Source organism: Gallinula chloropus (assembly GCF_964237585.1).
Source record: "Gallinula chloropus genome assembly, chromosome: 5".
In the NCBI taxonomy this organism is placed as follows: domain Eukaryota; kingdom Metazoa; phylum Chordata; class Aves; order Gruiformes; family Rallidae; genus Gallinula; species Gallinula chloropus.
The window spans coordinates 42,892,201-42,910,434 of record NC_140090.1 but is presented as its reverse complement, the minus strand read 5'-3'; the positions used below and the strand labels follow the sequence as shown (position 1 = coordinate 42,910,434).

Genomic DNA, 18,234 nt, shown 5'->3' with positions numbered 1-18,234 from the left:
AAAGGGATGTCTGCAGAGTGATTAAAGGGGGATTTTTTTTTTAAAAAATGTTTTAAACTGTAGTGATTTTTTTTTTCGTTTTGCTTCGTGTTGGCAAAGAACTTTGCTCTGAGTTGAGAGGACAAAGATGCACATGTCCTAAAATACATACGAAGAGATCAAGATGTTAAGAAGATCTCAGTGGTTGTGTGGAAAGCGAATATGACCCAGAGGGATTAGTTTGCTTGTGCTGGTTTGGAGATTAACTCTAAATCACTGCTTAAAGGACTAATAGGACTAATAGGAATTCTTGGAAACATCAGGGGAAAAAAAAAATCTTATAGACCAGGCTGGTGAAAATGGCTTTCCAAAACAGTAAGACTTTTAAAGTTTAACTTCGTATATAATGTTTCTGTTTCTGCTTTTTCGGAATGCTTTCTGGTTTGTTATGGACGTGTTTGCTTTTAAACTGTTACTTAAAATACTGGCGGTTGCTGGACTGGAGGAGAGCGGGGCTGTGTGCTTGCCGTTCGCAAGGCAGGAGCTGGAGGAAGGGGTATTTTGGGAGCTGATTGTCGGTTTAAAACTGGAGTTCGTCTGCGGTTTCCTGAGTTAAGTGAATGGAAACTACTCTAAACTCCTTGAATGAAAGTGGGCAACGTAAAGCTGGACTTGCGGAGTCGCTTTACCTTCGGGAACAGGCTGGTAAAACTTTTCTGTTGTGCAACTTTGACACGCCTGAAATACGTTCACAACAAAGGAGGAGAGCCAGCGTGAATCTCGGCGAGTCGAGCTTACGGGGAGCATTCCCTGCTCCATGTTGGGGGAGGAAACAAAAAATCCTCCTAGAACAGCAAAAGGCATATTTTGGACTTGCTCTGTCAATGCAGGAATGTAGGTTTGCATGATGTAATGGCATGCAAATGCTCCCAGAGAGCCGGAGCCGCTCTGTTAACTCTTTGTGGAATCTCCGAGGTTTTAACTTCCCTTCCTTTCTTCCTCCTCCCCTCCCTCTCCCAAAATAACCCCCTAACCGCCGTGTCCGCGTACGGGACGCGCCTGACCTGCGGTTCCCCTGTACTCGGGGGCTGCGCTACGGGATCTGGCCGCCGGAGCGCCCGGTGGGAGCGGTGCTTTGTTCTGTGCCGCAGCCCGGCCTTCTCCCCGCAGCCGTGCCGTGCCATGAGGGGGGGGCTGCCTAAAGCCCTTACCTTTCCAACAGCAACTTGCTAGCGTGAAGCGGTTCGGTTAAAAAACCAAGCAAACAAACAAACAAACAAACAAAAAACCCCAAAAATAAATTCCTTGGAAAAGTTCTGGAGAAATCCCTGAGGTGAAGGCGGGCCTCCTCCTTTACTCCGCGTGCATTCAAGCTTGCCACACACTTTCGGTAGGGGCGGGCAAACGGGCTGGCCCTTGAAGTCAAGTTTTGGGGTTGTTGGTTTGGAATTGGTTTAGTTTTTCTTTTACGTAGAGAATTACCTAATTTTAGATAGTCAGCCCAGGCGTTTTCAGTAAGGAAAGCAAAAGTAAGTGCGATGGTGCAAAGTACAGAGGAACGTTTTCAGACTTGCTTCAACGATGGGGCAAAAGTCCTCCCTCGTAGAACTTGATTAGATTTATGTCAAGGTGGGGGGTTGCTTCTTACGTCTACCCCCCAATAAAAATTATTTTCTCAGGCCTATTTAGAGGGTGAATAGTTGACGTACTACATGGAAAGAGCCTTAGGGAAAGTGTGGGTGATGGGATTGATTCCTTGCTGGCGAGCAGAGAAGGGTGTTATGGCTTAGTAAGCGCACAAACATTTACAGTACACGCAGCTTCTGATTTCAGCCTGGCTTTTGTGCTGGCAGGTGAGGATGCAATGACAGGTGATACAGACAAATACCTTGGACCCCAGGATCTGAAAGAGTTGGGAGATGATTCTCTGCCTGCTGAAGGATACATGGGCTTTAGCCTGGGAGCCCGCTCTGCCAGGTACTGTGCTGTTTCTCGTGCTTGCATGTCACCACTGTTACGGGTTTTTACAAACCAAGCGCAGTCTTTCACGTGGAGCTGGGAGTCTGGTTCAAAACTGAAGAAGAGGGGGTTGTACTTTTGTGCTATGAGAATACCAAACTTTTAAAGCATAGGTTCATTGTGATTTTGTTTCATATTCTTTATTCATGTTGGCTTCTTATTTCAATGAGACTGAAAAAGAGCTATTTGCTTTTTCTGGGATCTGCTCATGCTCTGAGCATCTCTGAGGGTGCCTCCTGGGGAGCACATTGTGACTGGTCTAGAAACTGATCTAGACCAGCCGACACATCCAGGTTTCATTTCATTACTGTCGGTCAGATTGATAGTCACATTCCATTATGCGTTCCTTAATGTACTCATTTAGCCAAAGAATGTAAATGCCAGAAAAACTGAATGACAATCATTTTGCTGGTTTGGTGCTTTTATTTCTTTAAAGGTGCCAGTGAGTAATCCACCAGAATTAGCCAGTAATAGAGGAAAATGCTCTCAAAAATTAAAAAAAAAGAAGCATCCGTACCCTAAATTTGTTGCAGGGTTTCATTTGTCAGGAAATGGATTATGTGTTACAGAAAACAGGCCAAAGTTTCTGTGAACCTGATAAAACATTGTAAACTTAATATAATACCTGACTACTGTTGATTTCAACTCAGGTGCTTCTAGATCACCATTTCAGATTTCATTTTTGCATCTTGCTAAAGCCTGCAATGCACATTGCTCAAAACAATTAAAGCTGTATAAGCAGAGATGACTTCCATAGCTGCGGATTTGCAGTGTTTACTGACAGTTGAATCATACTTAAGCTAATAATTAAACCTCATAATTTGGAGCCCTGAGGACTTTTTCCTATGTGATAGTTTAAGGATCTGGTTTAAAAAGTGAGTTCATTGTCTATCAGCGCATTGCACCTCCCAGAAGGTAATGGCTATCCTTCAGTCTTGTTTGTTATTGTCACACTAGAAGTGCAAACATGCAGTGCAGATTTTTTTAGCAGTGCCCAACCATGTTTGACTTTGCTTACGATTTTTAGGTAAATTAATAAGCATCTGTGTGATATTGCCATCCCCAGGAATGCCAAAATGCCTTTATATAGCCCGTTAGCTAGAAAATCAGTGAAACAGATCTGAAGGGAGAATCTTTAAAACGTCTTTGAAAACTTAAATTAACAAAGCTGACTCACCGCTCTTAAGCAGAAGTTGGGGAGAGCGAGGTCATCACACAACATTGTCAGGTGTGGTCAGATCTGAAGCACCACAGTGATGTTGGAGAGGGAGTGCACTTTGTGTACACTGGTTTACAAGGACACCTTTGACTCAGTACAGAGCTCTTCCCACACACATCTAAATTCTCACTGCATGTGGGAGAGCAGAATTTCATGGTCAAGGTCAGTCGAGTAGATCTGGGATTTCAACCTCACGTTATCTTTTCTTTGAGGGAAATCTAATATTGCCATGCTTCTGGTTTTAGCAGTGCCATTCCTATTCATTGCTGTGTAACTCATTTTTTACATTGCACATGTTATGCTCAGAGGAGACAAATATTGTGTTCTTCCTATGAAGTATTTAATTTAGTAATAAAAGCATTTTGTGGATGTATCTTACTATTGATTCTGAGTGTAACATTAAGAAATAAAGACATTAAATATAGAAGTCATCCAGCCATAACATCTTGCTTTTCCTGTCTGATTCTTTGCTTTCTATTTCTCCTGTTTCTTTTCTACTCTAAATTGCTTTAGTCCCAAAGTCAGGTAAGAAGGCATGGCATCGTGTTACATCTTCCTGCTGCTCCCATTGCTCATCTTCATTTTATTCATGGGAAGTGACATGCTTTTATTTGGGGGGGGGGGGGGGGGGGAGGAGATCAGCCTTAAAGAATATCCTTCTGTTATAGTAAATATAACTTGATTTCTTTATGTCCTTTACCATGTAAAAGTCTGCTTAATGTATGCCTACGGTGCATAATTAAGATATCAGTTCTACTTCCAGCGCAAGGAGGAACATGTGCTATAAGGGGCTAGAGAAGTTTGATTAGCAGCAATAAAATGCATGAAATGAGTTGTAGTTTTGAGTCTTGAAAATGTTGCCAATTCGGAAGTGTAACATGTTGTTGGATGTTGCTTTTTATTAATTCACATTTTTTACTCCTCCTTGGTTTGTTTCTTTCTTGTCACGTAGCAAGCATGTCTAGACCTGCAGCATGTTTTAGCACATACCATAATGTATCTTCCAGGGCTAAGTGTAACACACTCCTACATTGATTTATTTGCACCACATTCCGAGCCATCGTAGTTATTTCTAAATAGTCTAACAGGCACAAAATAACCCCCAAAGCATCGGGATCTGTGCTTAATCATCTATAAGCAGATTTCTTTTCTTACTGCTTTCAAAATTGTTATCCTTTCTCCCCACTGTGTGAATAACTCCGGTATTCCTAACAAAGTCAAGAGTGGTTCAGCCACAGAGAGAACAATAGCACATAAAACTTGATCTTAGTTAAACTTGCTTCTTCGGCAATCCAAACCATACAGGCAGGTCCTGGAACCCACCCACAGCTCCTCCAAGACCTGCCTTCATGGGTCTCCTTTTAGGATTAGAGCATGAAGACGTTTATCAAAGTTCATCTAAATACTCGAATACGCTTTTCTGGATTTATTCTAATGCCACGGCGTTACTGCCAAAGCAGTAAACAACTGTTGTGATTTTGCTTATGTTTATTGTAGGGAAAGAGACATTTAACTACAGTCAACTACTTACCATTCCATTTTTTATTTCCCTGGTATTTATCTCACGGATTATGTATATTTTGCCATTTTATGCTATCCCTGGAAGTTGCATGTATTAATTTGTTTTATTTTTATTTTTTTGTTCATCTCATTGTCATCTGCACTTTCTATGATAAATGGTAAATACAACCAGCCTCCGCTCCTTCAGTTCGGATAGGTCCTACACGCTGAACAGAAGTTCTTACGCCCGGGACAGCATGATGATCGAAGAGCTGCTGGTACCAGCAAAAGATCAGGTATGTGCTGCGTCTCTGTCACCAGGTTTTCATGCTTTGTGTTTCTAGTGAACAACGGTCTGCGGCACTCTGCTGTGCTTGCAGGTTATCCCCGCTCTCTTAACTACGGAAATAGGAGAAGAAAGGAGCTGAGAGAAAGAAATCACGGATTTACCACATTCTGGTTTTGATCCTGCAAAAGACAGGGTGATGGGGTCCCAAACCAAAAGCGTCTTTAAGGAACAGTCGCATTTCTGAGACTGGGTCTGTCCATCGAAGCCAAGGGGAACATCTGAGAGATTTAAAATTACGTGTATCCTTGGAGTGCTTTGGTAACCTGGAAGCCATGTGTTTTACGCTGAGAAATCTTTGTCTGTACCATATAGCCCAGGGGTTACGTTCACTCATTCTGTCCGCATGGAGGGAACTCCAACTGTTGTCCTTGTTTTTCCAACCTCAGGAAGAATTTGGCCTGTAAAGATGAAGCTATTATGTGCTAACCAGTTTACATATCTTCCAAACATTTGTGTAATGACTAATGCAACAAAAGCAGAATCTTTTGACCTGATTATAACATGGGAAAGTATTTCTAAAAGCTAATGCTGGAGATGATAGGGTACTACGGGCTTTGTTTGTGCAGTAGATTTGCTTTGTATTTTCAAATCTAACGCAAAAGTTTGTCAATACACAGAAGCCGGACAGCTGCTAAGAAGCTGCGTAAAAATTCTTGTAGAAATCTTTATTTGGGAATTCAAGGACTGTGGAGTGGAACTGTGGTTTATGTCCCAGACTGTAATGAATCAGAAGTTTCCTGTGCTGTTTTCAGAGGTGCCTCTCAGCAGCGGCAAATATTGCTGCACAGGGGGTTATTGATCTCAGAGGATGCTTTCATGGGGTACGGAAAGGGTCTGCAGAGCAGGACTCGTGTATTTTAAACCTTGATGGTATTAGCGCATGAATCGTAGTGTAGCACAAGTCAGCCAGTTTTCCCACTGCTGTTGCACAGTTTTGGCAGCACGGTGACAGTGGCAGAAATTAGATTCCAGCTTTAGCAACTTAATACTTGTTATTAGGCTGTCGATTTAAAGTGCAATGCTATAAAGCTCCAACAGCCTTGATTTGCAGTGGTCAGCCGGGGAGAGTTTCCGAACGTTGCATGGCAGTAATTTCTTTGCTTTTCTTTGGTTTGAAGTCAGAAAATAGAATCTGTGACTGCTGGCACTGGGAACAAGGAATGGTATTTCAGGGCCAAGAACCTCAAGTTACACTGACACTTCCCACTCCTAAGCCTTCATCAAGTCTTCCTGATATAATGGAAGCTTCAGAGGAGAGGAAGGTTCTTTGGTCTGAGCACTGTGCTGCGTGACTCCTACATAACATTGTCCAAAGCATGCGCCGTTAACCTGTTTTGTATTACAGAATTCCACCAGAAAGATAAGAACTGCTTATCTGGGTGGGGAGGTGTGGCAGTGACACCACACCATGTTACAGGAGCTGTACTTTAGGGCAAACTTCATGTTCTTTATGAATGGTCACACAGCTCTCTGCTCTCAGGAGGATCTCTCACAATGGTGGCTCTTGAACTGAGAAGGCAAGGAACATGAAAACTTTGTAGTGCTGGGGCTGAACAAGAGTGTAGGCTGGTTTTGTTGCCTTTATGGCCATCGTGTTTTTGTGATCCCAGTTTCTGTCTGGCAACAATTGTGCAATTACTGCAGCTCAGAACTGGTCTAAATTTGTCAAGTAAAGTGAAGCCAGGCTGGAGGCCTCTCTGGCTGTAAATGTTATTGTAATCTTAATCCTCCAAGTCCCTCAAGTCCAGGAAGGGATCAAGGAATGGTGAAGTTGATGGTGGAAAAAAATGTCAGTCCTGTTGTGAGGGGTTTATAAAACCACAATCCCCTGAAAAACAAACAGCGGTAAAGCAGCAGAGCATCTTCATGAAAAAGGGAGCACAGCTAAAATATTCTGCTATGGCTTCTGCCATACTTTGAAGTCCTGACGAAAAAGTCTGACCTCTGGAATTCCTGTGTTCTTCAGCCCAGACCTGTGGTGATAAGCTTTACAGGTTTGTCACTGAAGTGGGAGGAGTGCACTTGCGAGACGAAGAATACCCCTGCCTCTCCCCTACCCATCGGAGGGAGGCTCTGTACGTTGCCAGGCTTCTAGATAATCTCTGCTATGGCAGTAGAAAGCAGAGAAAAAACTCCACCTTGTCTTCCATCAGTGGCATTCACAGAAACAAAGAGGGTCAAAAACCATATCCTAAAAGTCCATCTGGAAACTGATAGGAATTAAGGCTGTTTTAGGCTGTCACACTACTTTGAAGAATCATAGAATCAGCATCGTAGAATCATATGGATTGGAAGGGACCTCGAGAGATCATCGGGTCCAGCCCCCCTGCCAAAGCAGCTCCCTAGCTGATATTGCACTGATAGGCATCCAGACGGGTCTTGAGTATCTCCAGAGATGGAGACTCCACCACCTCCCTGGGCAGCCTGTCTCAGGGCTCTGTCACCCTCACTGTGAAAAAGTTCTTCCGCTTGTTGGTGTGGAACTTCCTGTGCTCCAACTTGCAGCCATTGCCCCTTGTCCTATCTCCACAGGCCACTGAAAAGGGGCTGGCCATTTCCGCCTGCATCCCATACTTCAGATATTTATAAACATTAATAAGGCCCCCCTTAGTCTTCTTTTCTCAAGGCTGAACAGTCCCAGCTCACTCAGCCTTTCTCATAGGGGAGGAAAGGAAGGAGTGAGCCTTTCCCTGTTGTGTTTCTCTTCTTTTGTAAGGCTCAGATCTGTCGCGGCAAAAGCAAAGGCTCCGAGTCAAGTGAATTAATTTTATTACAAATATAAGTATATCAAAGAGTAAGGGGGCATTTGTCAAGCTCTTGATCAGGTTAAAGTAGAAGATCCCACAGCCACCTCTCCCCAAGATCACTGGGAGACTTAGGAGTCTGTAAAAAGAGTCAGATGAAGATTTGAAATCCATCTTTACTGAACCCTCTCCCTCTCCTCTCCCTCTCCTCTCCCTCTCCTCTCCCTCTCCTCTCCCTCTCCTCTCCCTCTCCTCTCCCTCTCCTCTCCCTCTCCTCTCCCTCTCCTCTCCTCTCCTCTCCTCTCCTCTCCTCTCCTCTCCTCTCCTCTCCTCTCCTCTCCTCTCCTCTCCTCTCCTCTCCTCTCCTCTCCTCTCCTCTCCTCTCCTCTCCTCTCCTCTCCTCTCCTCTCCTCTCCTCTCATTTTTTGCATGCAGGGGTTTATTCATGACCCTGTTGAACAGGGACGCCCGAGTCCCCTCTGTGCTGTGCCTAATAACCTGGCTGGAGCAAAGCTAAAATTTCTGTGTCCTGCTGCGTTACCATGGATGCAGCAACTCGGACCAAATCTGAACTACTTTCTCCATGGAATAATTTGCATCAGCCTCTGAATTTAATCAGCCACAGGCAGGATGAATCAGGCTGTCCATTACATAACAGCTTGCTGCATTTCTTCTGTCTGGATAAATTCATCTGGGAGGAAGCAGAAATTCTTCTGTTAGCTGAACTCTGATATGACACAGCCTGGATATTTGGTTATGCAACCAGCGGGATCCTTGCCAGCAGAACCATCAGTATTTTTATATGAGCATTTGCATCTAAGGATGCCACACCCTTTCTCCGTGCATATTTAATCTCCCTTGATCCGGGGAGGGAACACTGGGACTTGACCAAACGCAGGATGAATCCAGTGATTTGACGTCACTGATGATGTACCATCTTCTAGACTGCTTATATGATGACTTATAAAGGAAGATGTTGGGGGTTTTTTGCCTGCCTAGAAAATCCAGCACCTCAATGGACTAACAAAATGAGATCAGCAGATGTGCGCTGTCTGTAAGATGCATGTGTCCAGCTATTAGCTTTTCCTACTCTGTTTCTCTGCCAAAATTGTTGGCTGCAGGCTTTGTGCTTTTGCAGGCTGCGAATATGGCCCAAAGGTCTGTTTGAGCACACATTGTCAGAAAGGCATGCATCAAAAAACACAGTTACCTGATGGACAGTATCTGAGCGTGGAGGAACAGACCGAGGAACCCTATGTATGCGTGTAAGCAAACCTATGGTGACTTAGTAGGCATAGTATCTCTATCTACCGCAGATCATCTTAGTGTGGTGGTATCTCCTTAGACTTTAAGTGGCTCTGCCTGAAGGAACTTCAGCATTTTTCTTCTCTTACAGCAAACCTGTGATCCCATGGTTGCTCCTTGATGTCTGTGCCCTGGTGCATGCTTGGACCTCGGTGCAGTGACACTGTTACGGCTCAGCAGGCAATTGAACGGCAAACACTAAGTCCTGGTGATCTTTGTAAAGCATTTCTTGCATAGCTTTGTTCTGTCCTGTTTTTGACGATGATGTTAATCACCAAGGAATAAGTTTATTTTTATTTGTCTAAATCTTTACAACTTCTGAGACCAACCGTCTGGATCTTACTTTGCTTGGTATCCAAAATAATAATGTGCTCAGTTGGAGCTCTTAGGCAGTTAGATCACTCAGAACAGCAGATATCCCCAGTAATGGCTTTCCTGCCTAAACTGCAGCCTCTTCAGGGAGATGTAGCCCAGTGCCGAGTGTTCTATGGGAAACACTTCAAAACTGTCTTCATTAGACTATATTATGATCCATTTTTCAAAACGATGCTACTCAAAGCCACTGCTGTGGCTTAATCGCCATTGCTTTAATGGCATTCCTTCTGTCTTTTATGTCTGATGGTGCGATTTGATGTTTAATGTAGGCAAGTTTGCCTCTTCTTGTCTTTGCTTGAGCCCTCAGGCCTCAAGTACATATCTTACAGCAAAAAGTTTAATGAAAGACCCTAATAAAAATTACGCAAGCAAAATTAGGAGACATTGAGCCATTTGCCTGTGAGTTGGACAGAAGACAAAGCAAAGTTGTCCCCTGCAGATATTTCTATTGATTTGCAATAAATGGTATTGTCGATGGTTTTTGGAAGGAAACTTGGGATATGCTCATCTGAAATGAAAGAAGAATCTGAAGAGAGGAAGTTTGTGGAAACTCCAGAGTGATGGGAGGGGTTGCAGGTTCTGGCCAGCTAACACAGCCCCTGTCTGCTCACTTATTTTGTGGAAACTTCTCAACAGAAGTCTTTTTCTGTGTTTACTACTAACTTTGCCTTAAAATTAATACTGATACTGCAACTCAAAATAACTCATTTGCACTGACTCGATGTGCCAATTTGTTAAAACAAAAAAGAAGAAAAGGGAGTAATAAAACTTCCCTGTGTAGAAGTGTGTGCTTGGCTCAGGTTTGACTTGTACTCACGGAATTTGTTTTGAAAACAGCCTGTGATGTTTCAGTCTTAGTGCTCTGCTCTCTCTAGATGTCTTTGACCATAAGCAGAGAGCAACCTACTTGCAGGGAACAGTGACATCTTTAACACTATCTCGGGTGAAGATAGTCTGTGTGTATTGCGTGACAGCTTTGCTTACTTTTATTGAGGTAATTTCTGAGGGTGCTTCTTCAGTTGTTTAGAAGCTTTCAGATTACCTTGGAAATAAGGGCATCTTGAAGGTTTCATTTGTTTAATTTCCTAGAAGGAAAGAAAGTAAGAAAGAGAAAAATGAGTATTTTACTGGAGTGGCTTTGCTGCACAGGGCACAGGATGGGTGAGTGTGCACACACATTACCCATGGGCAGCGGCAAGAAGCAAATTATGCCTCACTGTCTGTTAGATGGGACAGTTCATTATAGCACCAGTGCTTCACAGGGCAGTTAATTATAGCACCAGCGCTTCACAGGCTTTACAGCTATTTTTGTAGAGCTGAGGAGGGACAGCGGCACTCCAGAAAGCAGCGTTCATGCTGGTCATACTTGCATAAAGACAAACTAACTCCTGCTGCCATCGGAAGCTTGGTTTAATTCACAGCTTCAACTAAACTCTTGGTGGAGTTTATTTGCAGGTTCTGCTTCAGTAAAGACCTATCCAATAGTGGTTTTTTGGTTTTTTTTTTTTTTGGGGGGGGGGGGGGTGTGGAGCAATATGCTTCCTGTCTGTATGGTCTATGATTGCACTAGAAATGGTAATTTTTTTTTCCAATCTTTTTTTTACCTTGGACACATAAGTATAGATTGGAGAGAGACATAGCTGTAACTGAAGGAAGTGGGAAAAGCAACAGAAAGAAAGTTTGAGATACATGAGATTGATTTGTCTGTAGGTTCCACATTTCTGTGATGGGATTTCCAGTAATTTAACACCACCTGTGATAACTCAGTGCTGTTATATGGAAAGGAGACAGATCTAAATTTAATAGAATTATATTAACAAGCTTGTATTTAAGACAGATGTTTTTCATGTTAATTTTAAATGTCAACGTATCTCTTTTTTTATTATTATGTTTTTAAGCACCTGACGTTCCAAAGGGAGTTTGATTCCGATTCTCTCAGACACTATAGCTGGGCTGCAGATACCTTGGACAATGTTAACCTTGTTTCAAGTCCCATCCATTCCGGGTAGGTCATTTAACAGATGCCCTTTGTCTTTAAATGTGGAAGGTATTGTTAGCTGAAGAACAAGGCCCGCTGTAATTGCTGATAACATGTTTAATCCTGCTTCAGTTAAAGCCAGGGGCAAAATTCATGCAGACTTCAATGTGGGTACTTAATAACAGGAGTCAGTCGAAATTCTTGCATATCAAATCAAAAAACTTACTCCTGCACTTAATTTTCTGAAGGCAAAAACATTGTAATCCCTCAGGCTTCTTTTGAACTGTTCTGCTTTGCTTTTCCTGTTGCTTGTACTTTGTCTTTAATTGTCATAGGATGGTTTTGCTTGAATCACGTTAAATTATTTGGAAAATGGAATGAGAGTTATAATGTCATGACATTATAACTTTCGGCTCTTTCGTAGAGGGGGTAAAAAATGGGGGTGAGCTTTAATTTAGCTTCCTATTTTATTTATGCCTCCAAACTCCTGCCTATACTCCATTATCAGTAGTTTGATTCTAATGGTACTATTCACTTACTTATGAGTCATTGCTGTAGTTGTGGTGCTTGGCAGTACCACACAGACTTGATTTAAATGCAATATTAGTAATAATGTTTGAATGTGTATAGCAAAAATTTACAAATCACTGCTGACAGGAATCCTTGTGTATGAGATCGTCTAGCATAAATATTTTTTGTTTAAAAAATAAAAAATATTTTGTTTTAAAATTTCATCTCCTTTTTAATTTACTTCCCCATTTCATGCCTAATTACATTGTTATAATGCAAATGAGAGCAGCACATACCAAAAGATTTTGGTTCCAAAAACCAGCAGCAAGTCCCACAAATCTAAAGCTACAGTTCCACAATACATGGAAGCACCCATTCTGCTGAACAGATCTATCTCTACAGCCGAGAACTTTTGAGTCTGGGGCTGATAAAATGCTCCAAGTTGCCAATGCTAGAGTTGAAATGTCAAGAAATGCTGGATGCAAAGCTGAAGCCTGTTGATTATGGTGGAAAGGTATGTCAGCAAAGCACCTCTGGGAGCTGGAAGCCATCCATTTGCATCACTGCAGGATAAAATGCAGTCAAGCCATTCCTGAAATGTGTTTAATTTCTATAGTTCCCCAACTTTCTGATTTTGTTATCCTTTGTTATGGTATTTCTTCCCTTTATATTCAAATTTCTTCACTGCAGATTAAGCCTACTTCTTGTCATAGAATCACAGAATCACTTTGGTTGGAAGACACACTTTAGGTCATCGAACCCAACCACAGCCTTTTAAATCCCTCCAGGGATGGTGACTCCACTGCCTCCCTGGGCAGCCTGTTCCAATGCCTGACAACAACCCTTTCAGAACAGAAATTCTTTCTGATATCTGACCTAAATCTGCCCTGGGGCAATTTTAGGCCATTTCCTCTCATCCTATTGCTTGTCACCTGAGAGCAGAGACCAACCTCAACATCTCTGTGACCAATCTTGCAGGTAGTTGTAGAGAGTGATAAGGTCCCACCCCAACCTTCTTTTCTCAAGACTAAAAAGTCCCAGCACCCTCAGCCACTCCTCACACATAGGACTTGTGCTCCAGACCTTCACCAGCTTCATCACTCTTCCTTCTCTGGATGCTCTCCAGCATCTCAGTGATGTCATACCCATGGTTGTCATGGAGAACAATATCTTACTGGAATCTTAACAATGTTTCCTATGTTGGAAGACATGCAATCAATGTATAAGGTCTGCAGTTCTATAGACTAAAATGTCCCTGATCCTCCTAGGTGGTCCTTTCCACATTTCAGTACATCCTTGCTGCTGTCCTGAGCAGTTCCCTCTTTGTTGATACCTTATTTCTAAGCCGTGTTCACCACCTCTTTGGTCTGCCACATGGCACGTTTAATCTTAAGCAGTCTCCCAGTGGGAATTACCATTTTGGTAAATAAAGTATCTGTTAGTGATGTTTGCCATCTGCTAGAATATCTTGGTTCATTTCTGAAATTCTATAGGCCATTTCTTTTTTTTTTTTTTCCATGTGTTTGGCTGCTCCCCTCTGCTTGGGTTTGCCTTTACTGTGTTTTAGTTTATTGATTCCAGACTCTTTTCATCAATATAGCTTACCTTATCTATGCTATAGGCTGATTGCTTACTGAAATGCCAAGACAGTCCCTCCGTCAAACAAGGAAGTTAAATTAGTTTGATGTGAGTTACTCTTGCCACTCATGTTTTAGCTTTTATTTTGAGGACTGGTGACACTGGTCTTGATTATCATTTAGGCCCTTATACATTGATTGTTGGATAATTTGTTCCTGAGTGTTCCTGCTAATTTGGGTTAGACTGATTGGTGTACAATTTTCTGGCTCGTTTTCATCCTGGTACAAAATAGGTGTGATGTTTGCATCCTGACAGTCCTCTGGAACAATACTTGTCTGCTCGCAGTTCCTCAGCATGCTTACTAGTGATTCCAACCCTCCAAAACATATATTCTGTGGACATGGGACCTGTCTCATCACCTACTTCAGATCTGCTCCTTTTGCATGCCTGTTGTCCTTGCTTGCACAGAGATGGCCTCAGCTGCTGCCCTGAGGGAAAGGGCTGCAGACCTGCAGCAGTGGAGCAAACTGGGGCTGCAGAAGAGGGAGAGGACCTGAGCACTGACACATTCTCCAAACAGGTGTAGCTTTTCTGAGCTGTCATGTTTCTTATTTGGCAGCTAAAGTCCATGATGCAATGATGATTCAGTTCCTTTTTAGGGAAAAACCTCACTCACTGTTTATTTTCTTTTCAGTTGTGCCCCCATGTTATAATATGACACTGTTTGGTTTCCCCTGTTATCTTCATCTAGGGGCAATCAACATATGTTCCCTTCACTGCTTCCAGTACCTCAGCACATCTTATATACAGAGGATCATGACTTTTCATTTCTCTTCTGACAGTCATTTCCCGAAAAGCAACTCCTTTTCTGCTTGATTGCAGTGCTTCATCCCCTGTCTTTGTCCCCAGTTCTCTCTGTGGCCCTGAGCAGAGGTACAGTGGCTGGGGCCACCTGCTGTCAGAAGCCCCTGTGGTCCTGATCGCTCTGGGACCAGGGCCTGGTCTTTGCATTCCTCTTTCTTCCCCGGATGGACCCTATGATGTGCCTTGCTGGGGAGCCTCTCTGCAGTCCCTTCCTGCAGGTTGCTCCTTTCCCATTCACCCACTGTCAGGTGAGAGCATTGGGAGTTGTTCCCACTTCTTAGCTGAGACAGAAGGGAAATTTTGGGAGCAGGAAGTGGAGATCCAGCGATATAACAGTGAAAGAGGAAGAAGGAATTTTTGGCAGTAAAATTTTGATTCTTCTAGTTTTTCCTTTTTTTTTAAGCCCAGATAATATTTTATGTTTTTCTTTTTGAGTTCAGAGAAGTTGTTTTGCCGGCCTATATTCTGAACTGTGTCCATGGTAAGCAGCACGCTGAAATGTGTCATGAATCTTGAGGCCTCTGGAAGGGTACAGACCCTTCACCAAAATGACCTTTGCCTTTCAGATGTGAGCTTATTCATGCAACTTTCCCAAACCAAAACATGGGTGTGCTGTCTTCATGTTGTCTTTTTTTAACTCCTCGGTTTTCTTAGCCGAAAGAAATGAGTGTGTTTCACGCCTTCCATACTGAGAAACTTGGAAATACAGGTTTGGAAGGTGGAATAGATCAGATTATTTCCAGTTTATTCCAACCTGTGGCACACAGAGAACAACCCTATTTTTGAAAGCAGCGCAATGAATAGTCCTTTCAAGCATCCCGCCATACGCATCTTTGTGCGTTATACTTTGGAAAAATAACCTGCCATTGAAAAGTGCAAGAACTGGTTTTCCGTGGCACAGTGGGGCATGTTTGGGGAATGAAGTAAAGAAGTTGTGTTACAATAAAATCACTGTAGCCAGAAGTACATTGCAAATGCTTTTCTTCACATGCTTCTGCATTTCTCAGAGAAATGATGGACTTGTGCTAGCTAATGAAATGAAAGCTCCCCTTTGGAATTCCACCCCCCCAATATGTAGCATATTTTATATGACATAAGTCACGATATGCGAAGTGAGAGCCAAATAATTTCTCAAGTTGGCCTTCAAATGTGTTGCTTTGGTTATTTTTCTGATTGCTACTTTTCCTTTGTGCTTATTGTTGGTATTTTCTGTTGCTTGCCTCTAATTATCTTACATTAATTTTTCCCATTTGCTTTCTAAATTATTTTGCAGCTATTCCTCTCCACTTCCCCAGTATGATTCAAGGTGATAACTCTGTGCTTTCTGTGATTCCTCATTTTCTTTTCCTTAACTCTTTTCTCACAGACTGTGTGTAGATGTTTAGTGCATCCGCCCACATCCTCATGTCTTCCATGTATTCCAGTAGAAATGCTCATTAGCACTTAGCGTTGTGTTTTAGATATCATATTGTAGTTTCCATTATTAGTGCAGCATTAATTTAGGTTAAAAGCATCAGTTACTAATCTTTTTTGATAGAAAGTGCATGAAATACCATGTGGAATTATTGTTTTAAATGATAAATTTGCTAATTTGGAAACGAAGCAAGGAAATAATGTGCTGTTGGCAGTGATCACCTTTATAGGGGAGCAGCATGTGTAATGGCTGGGCTGCTAAAAGTGTTGCCTTCACTGAAGGCTACGATGTGGCGAAGACACCAAAGCTGGTTTGCAGCCCCATGGTAGGCTTAGACTCATGACGAGGGTTAAGCTGCGCTTGCAGTTAGCAGTGCTAAGTCCCAAGTTGCTGAGGCTGGACTGATGTTGGTGCCTGTCATCAAGCCCAACATGGAGCAGCCTAAGTGTACCTGGGAACTCAGGGACTGCTTTTTACAGATGCTCAGGTTTAGCTTCCCTTCATACCTGTGGTCTTTTAACTCATTTAGGTGCCTAGATACTTTTGAAAATCTCTGACTTACTTCCAGCATTTAAATCTTTTGGAGACAGAGGGAACATCTTATCTGAGTGCAAGCTTTGGCATTTTTGCATTAGATGAAAAAATTCCTTTAAATTTTTTTTATTAATTCTGAGCTGCTTAACATGCTCCTAATCACGTACATGATAGGCAGGTATCCAAAATGTTGCTTCTTACCAAGCCGTCAGGCCAAGCCCAGCCTTGCCAAGCTCCCCTGGAGGCCCTTCCATGGAGCGCTGACCAGATGTGCCTCCCCAGAGCTGCTGCCCAGCAGCCCCAAAGGGATGTTCCAGCCAGTCAGCTGCCCCTCGCCCTGCTCTGCAGTCTGAAGTGGCCCCATCTCCTCTGCAGACAGAAACTGTGCATGTTGTTAAAAAGCCACCAAAGCACCGATTGTAACCAGTTCCTTTCCGTATTCTCCTTTCAGTGACCAAGGGCTCTTGGTCCCCACTTCATATTTTCCTTTGCTTCATAGTGAACTTTAATTGGGTTATCCTGAACTCTCTTCACAGCTAGGCACAAGCTGGCTCCTTGCCAGCTCTGAAGACCAGCATATGGCCTCCCCTTCCACACACTCAGTGGCATCTGCCTCCTACCATCAGCCTTCACCACCCACCGTATAGTGCAGTTGCAGGGAGAAAAAGCCGCATAAACACACTGCCATGCTAATCGTGCTCAGGGAGCAGAGGGAACCAAAGGTCCAGACTCTAGAGCTGGTGTCTCTGCTCGGTGCAGCCTTCTGCTAGCAAACAGAAGTGTCCCAGTCAACAGTTTACAGATGTCTAAGATCTTGTTATTAACATAACTTCTGTACGCTATAATTTAAAGACTGAGCGTGTTGTTACTGACAGAAGTCTCCCATTTGTGGAAAGCACTTGGTTAGCCATTAAGCAAAGACCCTGTCCCACTGAATTCCTAATATGAGGAACTGGGATACCCTAGTGGCAACACTGGGATTTGTTCAGTAGCGTGCGGAGTGTTTACCTATTTTCTTACAATTTATATTTGTATGAAAGCTACTGTGAAATAACATGATATCTATTCCATGCTTTGGTACTGCAAAGTGTCTGTGGCTCAAGAAATGATAAATTAGGGTTAGGGTCATCTCAGAGAGCTGTTTCATCTCCCCCCTCTTTACAGATGGATTTGAATTTGGTTTGGAGAAAAGCAGTGTAGTAATTCCTTTATCTGGAATTCAGTCAGACAACCTTTCAGTCCTGCTTCGTACCTTTACACCTCATGTCCCTTACCTGCTTGTCTCCCACAGACCACTAAAGGCCAAATTTTGATCGCACCCCTGTTTTTATGCAGACTTTTCCCACCTACTGGGCTGCACTTCCAAATGCAGCTTATTTACAAGCCTGGGCAATGCACATCAGCTGTTACTTTTGATACCCTGCTGGTCTCAATAGCATATGTAAGCATCTTGCACAAAATTCCCATGCAGTATATGGGGAATATTTCAATATGAATGTGAATTTTGTGCAAGACACCTATGGTGAAGTTTGTGCAAGACATATTTTTTGAAGTATGAATGGAGCCTTTTTTTTTTTTTAAGAATCTTACCACAACTCCCAGATGATTGGCTCTTACCCATAGTTCAGTTTACAGTAGAGAACAGGGGCATTGGATGGGTTCACCCGTTAATCGTGTTGAGGTTTAGTCCTTGAGATCTGGAAGTTTTGGCAACAGCCTTGAAAATGGCAAAACCACACAGCAGATGTGCTGGCTTTGTCAGCAGCTGTGTAGCATAGAGCAGGAGCAAACAAGAACTGTGTTGGCATCAAGACTGAGCTGGTGCTCGTGTCCCTCCTGATACTGGCCCATTACTGTGTCTTCTAC

At 42.9% G+C, this 18,234-nt stretch overlaps 1 protein-coding gene across 1 annotated transcript in view; it reads left to right on the top strand.

Moving 5' to 3' along the window:
- Positions 1 to 18,234, top strand: part of ANK3 (ankyrin 3) — a gene marked incomplete at its 5' end in the record, with an annotated part of 223,232 nt that overhangs the window by 143,032 nt on the left and 61,966 nt on the right. The window contains 3 exons of the mRNA XM_084265470.1: positions 1,833 to 1,956; positions 4,911 to 5,013; positions 11,389 to 11,495. Of these exons, the coding sequence (XP_084121596.1) occupies positions 1,833 to 1,956; positions 4,911 to 5,013; positions 11,389 to 11,495 (334 nt within the window). The remainder of the gene's footprint in view (positions 1 to 1,832; positions 1,957 to 4,910; positions 5,014 to 11,388; positions 11,496 to 18,234) is intronic.